At 36.4% G+C, this 15,535-nt stretch overlaps 1 protein-coding gene across 6 annotated transcripts in view; it reads left to right on the forward strand.

Moving 5' to 3' along the window:
• LOC129254285 (epithelial splicing regulatory protein 2-like) overlaps positions 1 to 14,098 on the forward strand; it is a 46,164-nt gene extending 32,066 nt beyond the window's left edge. For 3 of the 6 annotated variants that reach the window (XM_064115685.1, XM_064115686.1, XM_054892737.2), the window contains 9 exons: positions 565 to 675; positions 900 to 1,032; positions 2,104 to 2,146; positions 2,530 to 2,627; positions 3,453 to 3,659; positions 4,797 to 5,057; positions 5,320 to 5,503; positions 5,954 to 6,378; positions 8,706 to 14,098. In XM_064115685.1, coding sequence (XP_063971755.1) covers positions 565 to 675; positions 900 to 1,032; positions 2,104 to 2,146; positions 2,530 to 2,627; positions 3,453 to 3,659; positions 4,797 to 5,057; positions 5,320 to 5,503; positions 5,954 to 6,378; positions 8,706 to 8,840 — 1,597 coding nt within the window. In that variant the 3' untranslated portion in view covers positions 8,841 to 14,098. Of the gene's footprint in view, positions 1 to 564; positions 676 to 899; positions 1,033 to 2,103; positions 2,147 to 2,529; positions 2,628 to 3,452; positions 3,660 to 4,796; positions 5,058 to 5,319; positions 5,504 to 5,953; positions 6,379 to 7,234; positions 7,368 to 8,705 lie in introns of all 6 variants that reach the window. The other 3 variants (XR_010298431.1, XR_010298430.1, XR_008583788.2) reach the window with 2 other exon arrangements.
• Positions 14,099 to 15,535: the final 1,437 nt, after the last annotated feature.

Below are 15,535 nucleotides of genomic sequence, written 5' to 3' on the forward strand. Positions count from 1 at the left end.
ATTCACTTAAATGGTGTAAAGCTATCGTCTTAGAGTGAGTTTTAGGTAAACATTGGAGGAGTGTACTTCAACCCGGCTTTCTCATAGCAAATATTGATTCATTCTTTGTTATATTTACATCGGGATTTGTTGCCTTTTTACCGGAACACATGTTCGCTAGGCCCCCTTTCATATTTTTTTTCATTCCCTAGAGCTGCAGGCCTACATTGTATTTGTTAAGATTGATTGCATTTGCAATGATTACTATTTGCAATCAATCACAATGATCATTCATTCAATGAATATTGTTAAGTTTTCGAAACACTTTGGATATAAATGGTTCAGGTTTGCCACACTTGGAGCAGAATTTACAGATTTGATTTTTGTTTAACTTTTCTGGTCTGAAAGGGTACAAAGTTGCATCTATAAAGGTACTTCAAGACAGGAAAGGTGTTTTTAAATGACATGATTAATTTCGATGAAAGACAATTCATAAACAAAATTGGTATTCTAGTTACTAAAAAAAAAGAGATATTGATTTATTACAAAATCTACTAACTAGAGTGTAATGTTGTTTCATTACAGCGACAAGACCGATAGTATACCGGATGATACGGCCGTGAAAGCCCGCGGTCTCCCGTGGCAAGCTTCGGATAGAGATGTCTTCCGTTTCTTTAAAGGACTCAATATTGCCAGGTGAGTTTCTTTTTTCCTCGCTTTTCGTGCCATTTTCCTTCCGTTGATTAAAACAAACTCACACCGACTTCCCTCAATTGTTTGTTGCAGTTATTGAATGTATACTACAAACTGTTCCATTCCTCGGTGTTGATTTTCCATTTTATTTTCAGGAAATCTCGCAACATTTTGTGTATTTTATAGATCAGCCTTCTTTAAAATGCCATGTTTCTTTTGTCTTATAGGGGTGGTGTTGCCCTCTGCCTAAACACACACGGACGTAGAAATGGTGAGGTGATGGTACATTTCGAAAGTTCAGAACAGCGCGATATGGCCCTCCAGAGGCATAAACACAACCTGGGAAAAAGATACGTTGAGGTAAAGGCATTTCTTCCTTTTTAAACATTATTAACTATTTTGTTGGAGGACCCCAACCCACCCCCCCCCCCCCCCGCGGAGAGAAGAACCAATCCAAATAACACTTTTGATGAAAACTTGCAGGTTGCAGGAGAGTTGCTGTCCCAAGTGAGCTTTTCTGGAAGCACCATTGTCATGGATATAATACTCCCCTGGTAACTCCTGACAAACATGAGTGATACTATACTCCAAAAACACATGGTTAAGAAACGAAAAATGTGAACCATTATCAATTTTCACAATAGATTTGTTTATATTACAAATTATTTCAGTTTACAAAAGAAAATTATGAAAAAGAAACTGAGATGATTTATTTTTGGGTTACTGGCTAGTCCCGGGTAGATGAAATAGATAAGGGAAAATATACATCTTCCTGTGTGAGATTGTTTAATCATTTATTCTGTTGATTTCATTTTATGATGGATATTTTTTTTATCTTTGAAGAGACATCATTGCGTATTATGTGAACTTGTTAATTTGTAAATGTTGAACAAAATTGAATAGAATACGATGCACTATACAGCTTAATCAGTGATCAGACACCTCCATGAATATTTTATTGTCAGCTATGAAATCGGACATAAATCCTTGCTTTCTTAAAAAGATGAGTTATGACTTAATAATGCCTTGAACTGGAGTCCATTTATGGTTTACGATCAGAAAAGAGATAAACGGAATATAAAGAACTGCGGTTTCATGTTTTCGAGCAGAATTCATAAAATCTGCCATTCAAGTTCAATGTACGATTGATCATTTCTGTTTCTCAATTATTGATCAAATAAACTTTGCGAAATGTTAAAAGCTACTAACATTTAAGGGTGTGGCCGGCTGACAGAAATGTGTTCACTGAGACTTGTGAATTTTTAAATGAAAAGTATTTTCATTTTGAAACAGGACCCATACATTGTTATGTGTATTTAGTACAGTAACAAAAGGATATCTTTCCCTAAAAGATAGATTGGTTAGAAACCCGGTTATGTTTTTATGAGGTCAGTTTCAAGCAATCACTCATTTTTGTCTGAATTTTTGCAGGTATTCAAAGCAACGGGAGACGAGTTTATCCGCGTGGCTGCTGGTATGTATTTTCTAGGTATTTTTTTGTCTCTATCTAAATATATACTTTTGTACTGCAATGGTATCAGGATATTGCCTCCATTGCTCCGCCCTCATTTTGGTCAATTCATGGTTAAATATGTGTATCGTACTAAAATCTTTTCCAAATCATTTCAAATAAGGAATTTCTCTTCCCATGCATATGCCTAATGGAAGATAATCTACACATTAGCAGGTACTCGTTCAAACGTATAATTGAAACAATGAAATTCTTGTAAAATTCCTGCACCAAATCATTAGCACTACATTATAATTTCAATTACATAACGTTGTACAAAATATATTGATACTTGAGATTGAAGTACTGACATTGACAAAATTACTTATTTATTTTACCATTTACAGGGACATCGAAAGAGGCAACACTATTTTTAGCTAGAGATGATGGACATATCATTGTGCGCATGCGTGGTCTACCGTTTAAAATCGAAGAGAAAGATGTGGTATGTACTGACATTATTTTGTCCGTAAAAAAATAGGAAACAATAATTCTTATAAAGATACATTTCAGCTAGCACTCTTAACCAGTGAGTTAAAATATATGTATGGTTGTGAAAAGGTATGGTGAATGATTTTCAGTTAATGAACGAAGATGGAGGAAATCATAGAGTGGGAGAAAGGGAGAGAGAAAGTGGGAGGGGAGCGGAATGTATGTGCGTGAACATGAATCAAACCAACTGTTAAGGAATGAGAGAGAAATAGAGAGAGAGAGAGAGAGAGAGAAATCGAGACTAATGTTACATGGCTAATTAGCAAAATGTAATTATAGAATGCTAACAAGATAGGAAATGTATTGCGATAACCATTATCTTTTGTCTAGTACCGGAATTAGCTTACGGGATAGAAAGTCGACCTACATGCACACTGTCATTTGATCAATTCACAATACCAACACATCATTCAATAGTCCCGTACGCACAACTTGAAGTATACTTAACGGATATTATGTCAGATCAAAGAGTAAAAAATAATGTCTAACCATTTACCAAGGATATGTGTACTAACCACAACTTTTACTGGATGTATTCGAGGATCTTCTGCTGAAAGGGGAGAATCCTGATCTCGATATTGGAACGTCTAGGCCTATATACATTTATATTGCGTTAACTCATTACACACAGTCTCCAGAACTATAGTGCATTTGTGTTAGGTAACAAAGCGAGTGTATACCTCATGGAACGGTCATTACGAACAAAATTAACCTACATTTTTGGGAGGACTTCTTAGATTGACCGACCTACAACAAGTTCTGCTTTTCACCCTTGCAGGTGGAGTTCTTTGGACCGGATATTCCCCTGGCAGGAGGGGAAGACGGGATCCTCTTCGTGAAGCACAAGAGCGGCAAGATGACAGGAGATGCCTTCGTGCTCTTTGGCTCTGAGGACGCGGTGACCAAGGCACTTTCCAAGCATCGGGAGTACCTAAAGAACAGGTACATTGAGATCTTCAGAAGCACCACTGCCGAAGTTCAACAAGTGAGTGGCCAAATTAAGGCATTTAAATTGTGTTTCAAACCAATTCAAAAGATTAAGTACCCATTCTCTCTCTCCATGCCACTAACTGCGAGTAACATCGACAGGCACCCTGTCGGTTTGGTTCATACTGTGGGGCTTTGGGGAGTACAGACGACTCTATATTTCCTAATCCAAAGAGAAGTAGAAGTTTTTTTTCTTCGTAAACCTGCAACCTATGTTCCTTTTAAAAATCTTGATTATTTTCTTTGTTTTTCTGTCCCAGTATTGTAATGTGGAGTGCTTTATTTATTGTTTTATCCACATTTTCTTTATCCAAAGAGAAGTCGAAGAGGATTTATAAAAAACCTTTCAAACGATTTTAAGGATACGCCTCATTTTGAAAACCTAAAAGAAGGGTCAGAATCTACAGAGACAAATCTAAGGATACACATTGGCAGATTTGTTTGGTAATTTTTTGGGTTTGATTATTGGATGGCTCTCATTGAGTGTATAATCATCAATCTATCATCTATTATTTTACATTACCGGGATAAAGATTGGAATAGACTTATACCCCTTTCATAAACCCAATAAAACATATCCTCCAATTAGCCGCCTAAGAGTAATGCGGATAATTCAATAAAAATTGCGTTCACAAACTCCATAAATTATTTTTACGAGCGCCCGTCCTGAAAAAGGCGGATAATCGTCATGACAACTGGACACGCCCCCTCCAATGCGGTTGTGTTGGAAAAGGGTGACCTTGTGACCGCACCATGGCAATTATCCGCATTATTTGGAAATACGTTCATAAACTCAAAATCTTGTCCCGATGCCGCTATTATGCGGATAATAGCAGCATCAGAATAATGCGGATAACTCTTGTCCTCCTCTGATTTTACGACCAAATTATGCTGCTATTAGCCGCATAATTGTGTTTTATTGGGTTTTTGAAAGGGGTATAAGGTTAAGCAAAGATTCGATTACATTCGTTTTTAAACATTTCCACTGGCAAATACCGACTCATACTTCACACATTTGACTTGAATGATTTTTAAAAAAGCCTTGGAAGGGAAATAGATGGTAAGTCTATCATGATAAGGCGAATTTCGAATTAAACTCCTATTTTGCATCTCTTTCTCAATTTTTTTTCGACAGGTCCTCTCTCGTGTCCAATCCGAGCCTATCATGCCAGACATCCCCCAGCAACCGATCATGCCCCCTACTATGATCCCCATCCCCATCCACGCCATGCCCCCTCCTCCACCCCAGCACTTCATTACTGCAGGGGTAATGCGTGACTGCATCCGAATGAGGGGCCTCCCGTACAACGCGTCTATCGAGGACATCATGAACTTTCTCGGGGAGGCAGCTCAGTACATTCGGCCTCATGGAGTCCACATGGTCCTAAACCTTCAGGTAAGATATTTCAAAAATAATTTCATCCGATCCAAAACGATCATGATTGAACCATTGAGGCTTCTAGCTACCTCCATGCTTGACTGTAACACAATAGGGCCAAAAGTTTGATTCTATCACAGTATATTATCACAACATTTTAAAAGTACAACCACTCGTCTGTTCTGTTTAAAAGTAATTTAACATTTCCTTTTTTTTACACTGAAAAGAATCATGATGAGCGTTCAATACTTATATTAAGCATTATCATTACACGTACCAGGGTAAGCCGAACGGCGAGGCGTTTATCCAGATGACTTCTGCAGACCGTGCCTGCTTGGCGGCACAGACTTGCCATATGAAGTACATGCGGGAGCGTTATGTTGAAGTCATGCAGTGTTCGGGAGATGAGATGCAGATGGTGCTGACGAGTGGTATCCGCAACGAGAAGGCACCGCAGCCACAAAGTAAGTACTTTTAGCTTTTGCAGGCGTTCTGAAACAATACAATAACAATGATGTTCAAGACACATGCTTAGTTAGGAATAGAAATGTTTTCGAAGATATTAGGCCACAGAGACAGGATTATCATTTAAGTATTTGTCTTTGAGATGTCTAAACTTGAACATAATGGTTAAATTTATTGAAGGCGAAATGTCTCATAGATAAGAAAGTTGTGAATCTAACATTCTGAAATGTGGTCAAACAATGATTAAAAATAGTACAAATCAGTAAAATTATGTTCTTGAGATGATTTTCAAATGGTCATTCCAAATCTGGGAATGATATCGAATCCAAAACTAACTATAATTATTGTCCTTATAGATATAGAATAGAGAATGGTTACTTTCAAACAAAATAATGAAGAAGTAATAACGATTTAACCGAAGTTTGTTCCTACTCTTGTTTTTACCACAGTAAACGCAATATCCCCGACAACTCCAATCCACTACCCTCCTCCACCTCACCATCCTCACGCCCAGCTCACCCACCCAGGTCAGATGCCACCGGTGAGTGCAGGTATGATGCCCTCCATGCCACACATTCCAGGTCACGCCAGTCCACACGCCGCAGCCGTTGCAGCCGCAGCGGCCGGTCACCCCCAGCTCCCACCCGGCGCCACTTTCTTGCACCAACAGCAATTGATGTACGTACACCCGGGGTTCCCAAGTCCGCCCGTGTCGCCAACGGGGCACCAGCTTTACTACCCAGGCGCCACTACCGGAACTAACTCTGCAGCCGCGGCGTTCGCGGCCGCACAGAGCAACGCCATGATTCGTCTACGAGGACTTCACACAGGCGCAACCGCCCAAGATGTTGCGAAGTTCTTCCAGGGCTATGGGGTAAGTTGTTAATATTTTCTTTCTCCCTGTGGTTTTTCTTGGATTCAATGTTCTTTGTTTATAAAATGTTTGGTCGTGAGGTTATTAACTTTACTGAGGTTAATAAATGTATTTGAAAAGCTGTACTTGCAATAATTACAATAATGATATCATAACCCCATGCTTTAAATTGAATGCTTTTGTAATTGAGTGAGAGAGACTCTGTTTCAATGAGCTGTTTTTGTTACAGTCTTGGAATCATTAACAAAAGGGAAAGGATATCTGTTGGTGTAGCTTGAAAGAGCTAGCAATAGAGAAATGGGGGTCAATGAAAATTGTCATATATGAACAAGCTGTCTTGGACTCATTTCTACAGATAAAATAAGTGTTAGCGTAAATCTTGAAAACCAATAAACTAGTGCATGAGTTACTCGAAATTCACCATGGTTGCACCCACTATATTTCTCAATAAACTTGATTGATCCGTAGTGAGTAATAGGCTTCTATTTTTGATAATACAATGAATATAATGCATGAGTGCACGTTCTCAACCCTTTATCGCTCTGCACATTATAAAGGACTATAATAAAACTATAACATTTAATGTCCACTAATCTGAACAAAAGTATATAATCATTCTTTCATAGTCGAATGATTTTAGAAAAATCACCAAGTGTGTGAAGTATTATGATAAGGAAAAACAAATCGCCACAGCATGCATTAAAATGCTATAAAGACTGTATTTTCTGACGATATTGTATTTGTATGGATTGTGGTTTTGTTTGGGTAATTTCACCATAATTTTACTCATGGAGAAAAAAATGAAAATAATTAACATTTCAACCACTATTATTGTTTCCTAACCACCCCTTCAAAGGGATTACAATTGGCCCGTGGAACGGAGGCGTGGCAATGACGTGGCGATCAGGGGGGCCTGGAGGGGGTCAACCTATTACCCCTCTCTGGCTCCTAATTTTTATACAGGGTGATGAACTCTAACTATGCAATAGGTACAGAAGACAGTTAAACACTAACTGTGCTTTCTTTTCGGTGTTGCCTGGTGTCAAGCTGCATGGGTTCCTGGTGTTCGGTTATATAATGGTCATGGTGCCTGGTCTGGTGGTTTGGGGGTATAATGTTCATTGGGTCTTGGTGTCTGGTATACTGTTCATTGGCCCTTTGATCTGGTGTATATATTGGTCATTTATAATTACCTGGCATCAGGTGTATTTTTCATGGGTTGATGGATTTGGTGTGAAATGGTGATGGACACCTGGTGTAGGGATTTGAATGCGTTAATTCGGTGTTGGGGTATAATGCCTATCACTCCCAATACCTTTGAGTTCTTTGTGGGACAGGGTGCTTACCATGCATTTGAAGTTTCAGGTGGAAGGAACAAGGGGACACACGAGAGTTGCCATTGGTGTTGGTCATAATCATGTGCTGGTGGAGGAATGTTAATGGATGCTCTAATACGAAGTAATACTACACGGCACATTTATTGCACTTTTTTTCCTTTTGCCTTTCACTCTGGAACATACCATGAGCCTGTTCTCATTGTACTCATCTATCACAATGTCATTCCTCATATTAGTTTAGTGCTCCCTTTAAATGACTATGTTATCATTTAGTTTGAGAAAACAAATGTGAAGACTTCCTTTTGACCAATACTCCAAATTGATAGGTAACAATTCTAGCCTGTTTTTCTTTGGGAGATTTTACTTTGGATATTATTTATTCATTGGTGGCATAATTCTGTCTTCATTTGCTGTAGTTGGTATTTCAGATTTAGATTAAAACAAAGCAAAATAACGATTCCTTTCAGAGACCATAGTAGTCTTTTCATCTATTTCAGAGTTCTGTAATGAATATCCCAATTATATTGGAAAGCCATTTATCCGAGCAGTCATCGGCATCAAACTTGTTTCTATATACATTCTCATTATTTTCATTAACTCTGAGACATCCATCGATACATTATAGATCACGATATCTTGTAGTTGGCGATTTCCATGAAACAACCCAAAGTAACGATACAGACATTGCTGTAATATTGTTTCAAACTTGTAGATGACCGAAATATATTTACTACAACAGCAACAAATGGATTTGTGGGAATTTCTGTATATTTTGTTTACAAATCACAAAGGTTAGAATACATGTAGTTTCATATCACCTTCCTTCTTCGCAGACTAGATTTTGCACTCGCAATTTCATGTAGGTTTTTTAAGAATTGAATGTGTGAGATTTCTTTTTTTAAGTTTGATCCGTATGTGGATTAAAACTTATTCATAAAGTTCGAATTAATATGTCTAATAAACGTCTTTTTGCTATTTTCGCGTGTTTAGGTACCTCCAGAAAGCGTTCAAGTGAGTCAAAACGGAGAGGCTGTGGTCCCATTTTCTTCTCAAGACATTGCAGTTCGTGCCCTGCAAGATCGACAACGGCAATTCGCCGGCAAAATGGAACTATTCGTTGCCTAAAGACGAGTATGACGGGGAAAGGCGGGAAAGATTTATCGTCTGCTATTGTGTGGGACAAAAAATAGAATGACTTACTTGGTCGCTTTGCTCAAACTCAAATCGTTTGTGTGTATTTGCAAACAAATACATTGAGAAATAAATGCTTGAATTTTCCAACTGCTCTCACTCACTTTCGTATGGTAAAGCCCTTTTGCTCATTTGCGTGTGTAACACGACATCGAGTTTCGATTGGTCAGTTTTGATTATCACGTGCTTTATTCATGCGCCAGAGCGCCATTGCGCAGCAATAAAAATATCCTACCGAGCCCAATATAAAGGAACTATTATTTTGGCGCCAAAACGTATACACTTTCAAAACTATCAATAAAGATTGGAAAATTTCAGCATTTATTGTGTTCATGCAAAAGAAAAGCGAGTCTGGGTACCCATGACAATGGCTGATATATTATTTAATAAAGAATGAGCTTGCCAGGTTTGCTCGGTTGGTTTACATTTCCAGTAAATGAATTGTTCTTTTTAAAGTGTTTTTCACCTTTTTCGACACAGTAATGGTGTGTTTCTATATGCTAAAATGTGTGCAAAGTTATTGTCTTTATTGTGTTTCAAATTCATTTTAGTCGCGTACATCTCCTTTCATCCAACTCCTTTAAATGTATAGCATTTTACTCCAATTTGATTTTTTTTTTGAAATCTCTTTTTTTTAAAGGCAAGATTAAGATTAATCACTTTGATTCAAATGAAGCCTTATTTTTCAGCTCATTTTTTTAAACTTAAATTTCTCATTGATTAAAAACATTGATGGTGTCATCTACGGATAAAAAAATGAACACAACAATGTTGTACATCACTCCACTCTTAAACACAACTCAATTTGCAAACTAGGGGTTATTTCTTCATGCATGCGTTCTTTTTTCCTCTGATATATTGTATTAGCCTTGATTGTAAATGTATTCGTCCATTATCAGTACAAATAAAATTCAAATTTACAAGATTTTATTCTTCAAAAGAATAGAACAAAGTAATAGAATAGAAAAGAAAAGAAACCCTCCTAATAAAAAAAAAACGAAAAACAAAGGAGAAAGAGGACTTGCCAGCAAATGAAATAATTCTGACATTTTAGATGAATTTTCCGATTTATCCTTAAAGTCAGGAGTGTGACTGGCTTGCCGTTTAATGGAAAACAAAATGTTTATTAATGAAGAATATAATGACTATTATAAATGTACTTTTATGAATAAAACCATTGTAGACAAATATAGCAATTCGTACATTAGTAATGTTCTAAGTATGCATTGCTGTAGACTAGTACTAGCATTATTGTCAAGTTCTACACTTTGTAAATAGTTTTCGCCTTGTTGCGAGTTGGCAACACCTAAATGTGCCTTATATTGTAATTAGACGGTTGCCTTCCTTAACAAGATGCTCCTTTAAGAAAGACTTCCTTAATTTTGTAAAATATATAGTCATTTTCTTCCTTATTTTGATATGTACACATTTATGTGTAAATTTGCATTTTTGTAATGCGTGTTTGTGCGACAAAATCCGTACGTCTTCCTAAATGTATGATATTTAACAGTTAACCAATATCGTCTGATACTTGGTTAGATTTACGTATGCCTTTTTGTGTGTTAAAAGCCTTTGAATAATTGAGTAATAATTATTTTATAATCCTTGAATTTTGATATGGTTCTAAAGTGCCTATAGCGCTGGACGCCAATTATTGAGCTCATATACAGGCTTCCAATGTAATAACATGATGTGTAGAATTATCAGCAATAAATCTACGCTGAATAAATTTAATATTTTTCTGTTAATTGCATTGAATATTGAATAATAGTGAAGCATTTGTTTTAATCAAATTTTATTCAAATCAAGCATTCGGAACCGGGCAGTATTCTACCGAATAATGTTTTTGTTTTCTTCAACACAGAATTTGCTCTATTGCATTGATTTGCATACTTAGCCATAGCAGATGAAATTAGGGAAGAGAAGTAGTTTAAAAAAATCTATGTTCATTCCAGGGTTAGTGTTGCGAAAATGGTAGTTGATATTGAGAAGAAAAAAAAAGCTGGGACAAAGAAAGACATTTACTATTTAAATAAAGGCGGGGCCGTGATAGTGGGCTTTATTTGTGGAAGGGTGAAGTAGGACGCTCATACTGCGATCTTCATGTTAATTATTGCCCATACGCTATTGTTTGGTTCTTCAAAGATTTGTTGACATTCCAAATAAATATCATGAAATGGTTTCATTTAAAATGCCTTGACGCTCATGTGATGTACTGGGTAAGAGTCTCGAATGAATTCATTGAATCCTTACCTCTGCGGAGGGTTATTAATGGGTACCGTATTGATGATAGCTACTATAGCTAGAAAGATAAATGTATGATATTTGAAATTACGAACATTAGTAGATTAGTATATTTCGAATTAAAATTTTAGATGTATAGAAATTGGTATTTAAAATGAAGTACGCTATGAATTTCGAATTTACAATGTACGAATATAGAATATAAATTTAGATTATTAGAATTTTTATAAGAGCGAATATTATGTAATCATTGCCTTACTATTATGTGAGAAAACAAATATTGCTTTAGAATATTACATTGTATAATTCATTGATTTTTGCATGAAATGTGAAAGGCAAAAAACTCTAGAGATTTCAAATGTATATTTTTGTTTTGTTTTAAAAATGCACTTGCCACGCATTTACATTGTATACACACTCTCGTCTGTATTGTATTACTCTTCTATTATATAGCACTTTTCTTTTTGTCGTTATGATTTCTAGATTATTTTGCTTCTTAATTATTAGTTTAAGATAAAAAGAGGTTGAAAATATATCCACATTGTAAATATATGTCATTTAACAAATGATTATGTTCATTAAAACATTTCTCCAGCTCAAACATAATGGCATTTTTATAGTCCCTTTGAGCCCCCCCCCCCCAGAAACCAATAAAAAAACCTATTATGGTACAAAAAAATCTCATGCGAAATAAATTAACTTGCACTCTTGATAATGACCAAAAGGTGTAATTTTCGAAACGGATGTAATAAGTTTGTCTATGCAAATTGAGCCATTCTTGCTGTGTGACATAGAATTTTGCCAGATTATGTAAACACACAACGGCCAATATTCACATGGAGGAGAAAATTATCGCTCAAAACATGGACCCGAATAATACTATGCTCAAAATATTGGGCTCTAATACTTCCTCCATATCTTAATGGGGATCTCTGTTACATTTAGAAAATTAGATCACGAAATAAGTGCTTTTGGGGTGAAGTGTGTCTTTCTTTGTACTCATCTGCCTCAGATCAGAGTTTATATCCTTATTTTGTTATTATTATTCTTCTAATATTTGTTGTGTTCATAATCTCTTTGGTATTTCAACATCTCTACGTGTTAATTACATGGTTACGTACTCAACTCTGGTAGATATATGTTAATTTGGTCGCTATAGTGCTTTGTTATTGTTCTTTATTATTAGTCCATTGAATCTTCAATTTAGGTATGGTTTAGTAGATAGGTTGATGATACTAAGAAATACCTGGAATATTTCTCAATATGTCTACGTTTTCATCTCAGTGTTTTCCCCTTATAGTGGAAATTTTACCCTATTTTTACCGCAGTATCATGATCATTGCAAAAACCTCCCCCATTTATTTATGAAACACACTCACTCTTTCACCATCCCCTTTTCTCCACCTCTCATTAAAAAAAATCATTTCAACCCCACCCCCAATATATCAGAATTCTTCCAAATACATCCGGAATTTCATATATTGTATACCATAATGTATACAACATCCATCAGAAAGATGTTGTCGTGTATCGAAATTTAATAGTTATAATCGTTATCTCCCGACCTTTAGGCCAAGGGAGTTTCTTTCGTCTTTTATTTTCTGGGGCGTTTTAAGAGGATGCTGACACAATTAAGGGTGATTGTTCACGTGGAATGTATTTCAGTTCACAAGAATTAGACATAAAATCTAAAGATTTTTAACATTTAGGGAAACAACTTATTGTCGTGTGAAAAGTTGTCTTGGGTAAACTATGTGGAGCGTCATTTCAGAATCAGTAAATGCCACATTTTTCACGCTCTGAAGATTAACATATAAAACCACCACGACTGTAAAAATTTCGGGGCAATGTCCACCTTTTGTTAAATGGGAGAAGTACATTACATCGTTATGTATTCAACACTTCAGTAATGCGGATTCTATTAAGTTTTTTATTAATATTCTTAAATGTGGTGTGTCATGGTCTGTTTAATACATGATTTATCGTTGATCTTCAGAGCGTGAAACGATTCTAGTTTTGGCTCCCTATTTCTGTGCCTATTTAAATTGTAGTTTAATTTACTGAAGATGGGTTTCTTTTCCTGGTAGTAGGGTTGAGTTGGTACTGTGGATAGACCATACTTTTTATAAATGAAACGCCAGGGATACAGGGTATACTAAAAAATGTGTTGGGTCACGCATGCGCAGTGACGCTATTCACATGTGCTACGCATGATAGTGCAATATTGTCGTGTTGAAAAAAAAGGTGAAATTATGAGAAATTTATGGCTCAGATAATTAAATAGAGAGAGTGTAGCAACTCGAAAATGCCAGGGAAAGATTTTGAATTATGTATCAGATTTTAAAGAAAAATTTCGAATGGGAAGATGTTTAAATTTAGAGTCCAGTACAGATGATAAATTATATGGAATATACATACTTTTTCAACGTATAGAATGTTAAAAGAATTAATGTTGAAGAAAGCATGTACCGACAGAGTATTATTGTATTATTATTAAGATATATAATTAAATAATGAGATTTGAGTATAATTTGGAATTGCGCTGACTGTTCAGTCTGAGATATTACACTGTAAAAACTGAAGTGCTAATTTAGCACTTACAGTGCTTGTACAGTGACTGCACTACGAGTGCTGATTTTCTAGTTCAAATTCAAACTAGAAAATCAGCACTTGTAGTGCAGTCACCATACAAGCACTGTAAGTGCTAACTTAGCACTTCGTTTTTTACAGTGTAGGCGTAACGATGTAGATATGAACAAAATGTTGATGAATGTAACTTAATGCAAGGGTATATTTGCAGAATCCCAGCTGTGAAAATTCTATCCTGATACAGTCAAATTCCTACTGATTTACATACGATTAGTCCCGATTATTAATTGAGAATTCCTTGCATTATTCATTTTTAGCAAGCTTCGAATAAAATTTCACAAATTATGTATAGATAAAAATATTGCGTGTGCTTGTCTTGTTAATATAATTATCGCTGTCAACATCCTCCTTATTGCCTATGATGCTCCGTTGGATAGCGAGAGAGTAGTGTGGAATGGAGGTGTGCATGAGAGTGAGGGAGAGAGAGAGAGAGAGAGAGAGAGAGAGAGAGAGAGAGAGAGAGAGAGAGAGAGAGAGAGTTAGAGAAACATGGAATGTCCGAGCCCGGTTAGTGGATTAAATTCAAATTCAGCGTATGAGGCGCACCGGGTGAGGCACAACCACACGTCCCCACTTATGCGATTAATGATGAGAGTCCCCGATTGTTAAATTCCAAGATTATGTGTGTGTTCGTGAGAGGGATAAAATACAGAAAGGGAGAGAAGGTGTTAATAATCAGATTAGGATTTGGAGGAAGACGGGTTAATCTAATTGTTCTCTTTCCTCATTCCATTTTACAATATATTGAAATAAAAAAGAGTCGCCAAAGATGTGCAAGTATGATTTACACAAAAACCCACCCACTCCCATATATATATATATACATATATATATATATATATATATATATATATATATATATATACATGGACTTTAACTAAGATTGATTGAAAGATATCTTTTCCATATGCTTATTTTTATTCTCGGCTAAAACACTCTCGAGCAACATTGCCCCCCACCTACACCATTGCGATGATATCTGCTTTACATGAATTCAGCAGTGATTTGCGTGAAATGGCTTAGTCTTGACTTTTCTCCTTTTGTTATTTTTTGAAATGCCTGAAGAAAGTGTGGAAGAAAAGAAATGAAATATAAATACCCTTTCTGTGACAAAGTTCGTGAAGGAAAATACTGGAGACGTCTCAAATGAACTTTTGTTTACATTTATTTTATGTCCTCATGTCCAGCTGTACTAATTAACAACCTAAAAGTTGTTTTACCTATGGTTAAAATGCTCATTCGGATGGCAAAGTTGTTTTTAAGATTTAAAGGGCATCTTATTACTTTCAAGACACTAGAAGTATGAGAAATTTACAGGAAGATTAGTTTGTTTTCGCCTTTGTTCTTAGACACAGAAGGCGGTGCTGCACCATCCCGAGTTTGCTCAATCTCGAGATTTTAGCCCGATCAGCCCTCTTCGCGATTAATCTCGAGATTCAAGAAACCCCGTCTGCACCATCCCACGAAGAGCGATTCCTGCTCGAGCGAGGCAACAAGCCCGATATTACGAGCATGCGCACTTTCGGATCTTGGAGTTTCAACGGCCCGCGCTTTTGAATAACTTCCCGCGATATATATGCAAGCAATGTACTCCTTTCACTAGCACTTTCGCCGAATTCAACCGGTGTTATGCAACAATCCTCTCAGCTCAGCGAGTGAAGAAGTGATGTATTCTTCGTTAAATATGATGGCGGAGTAGGAGGCAACGACAGAGAGAGAGAGAGGGAGAGAAGGAG

This window comes from Lytechinus pictus, chromosome 2, assembly GCF_037042905.1.
Source record: "Lytechinus pictus isolate F3 Inbred chromosome 2, Lp3.0, whole genome shotgun sequence".
NCBI lineage: Eukaryota > Metazoa > Echinodermata > Echinoidea > Temnopleuroida > Toxopneustidae > Lytechinus > Lytechinus pictus.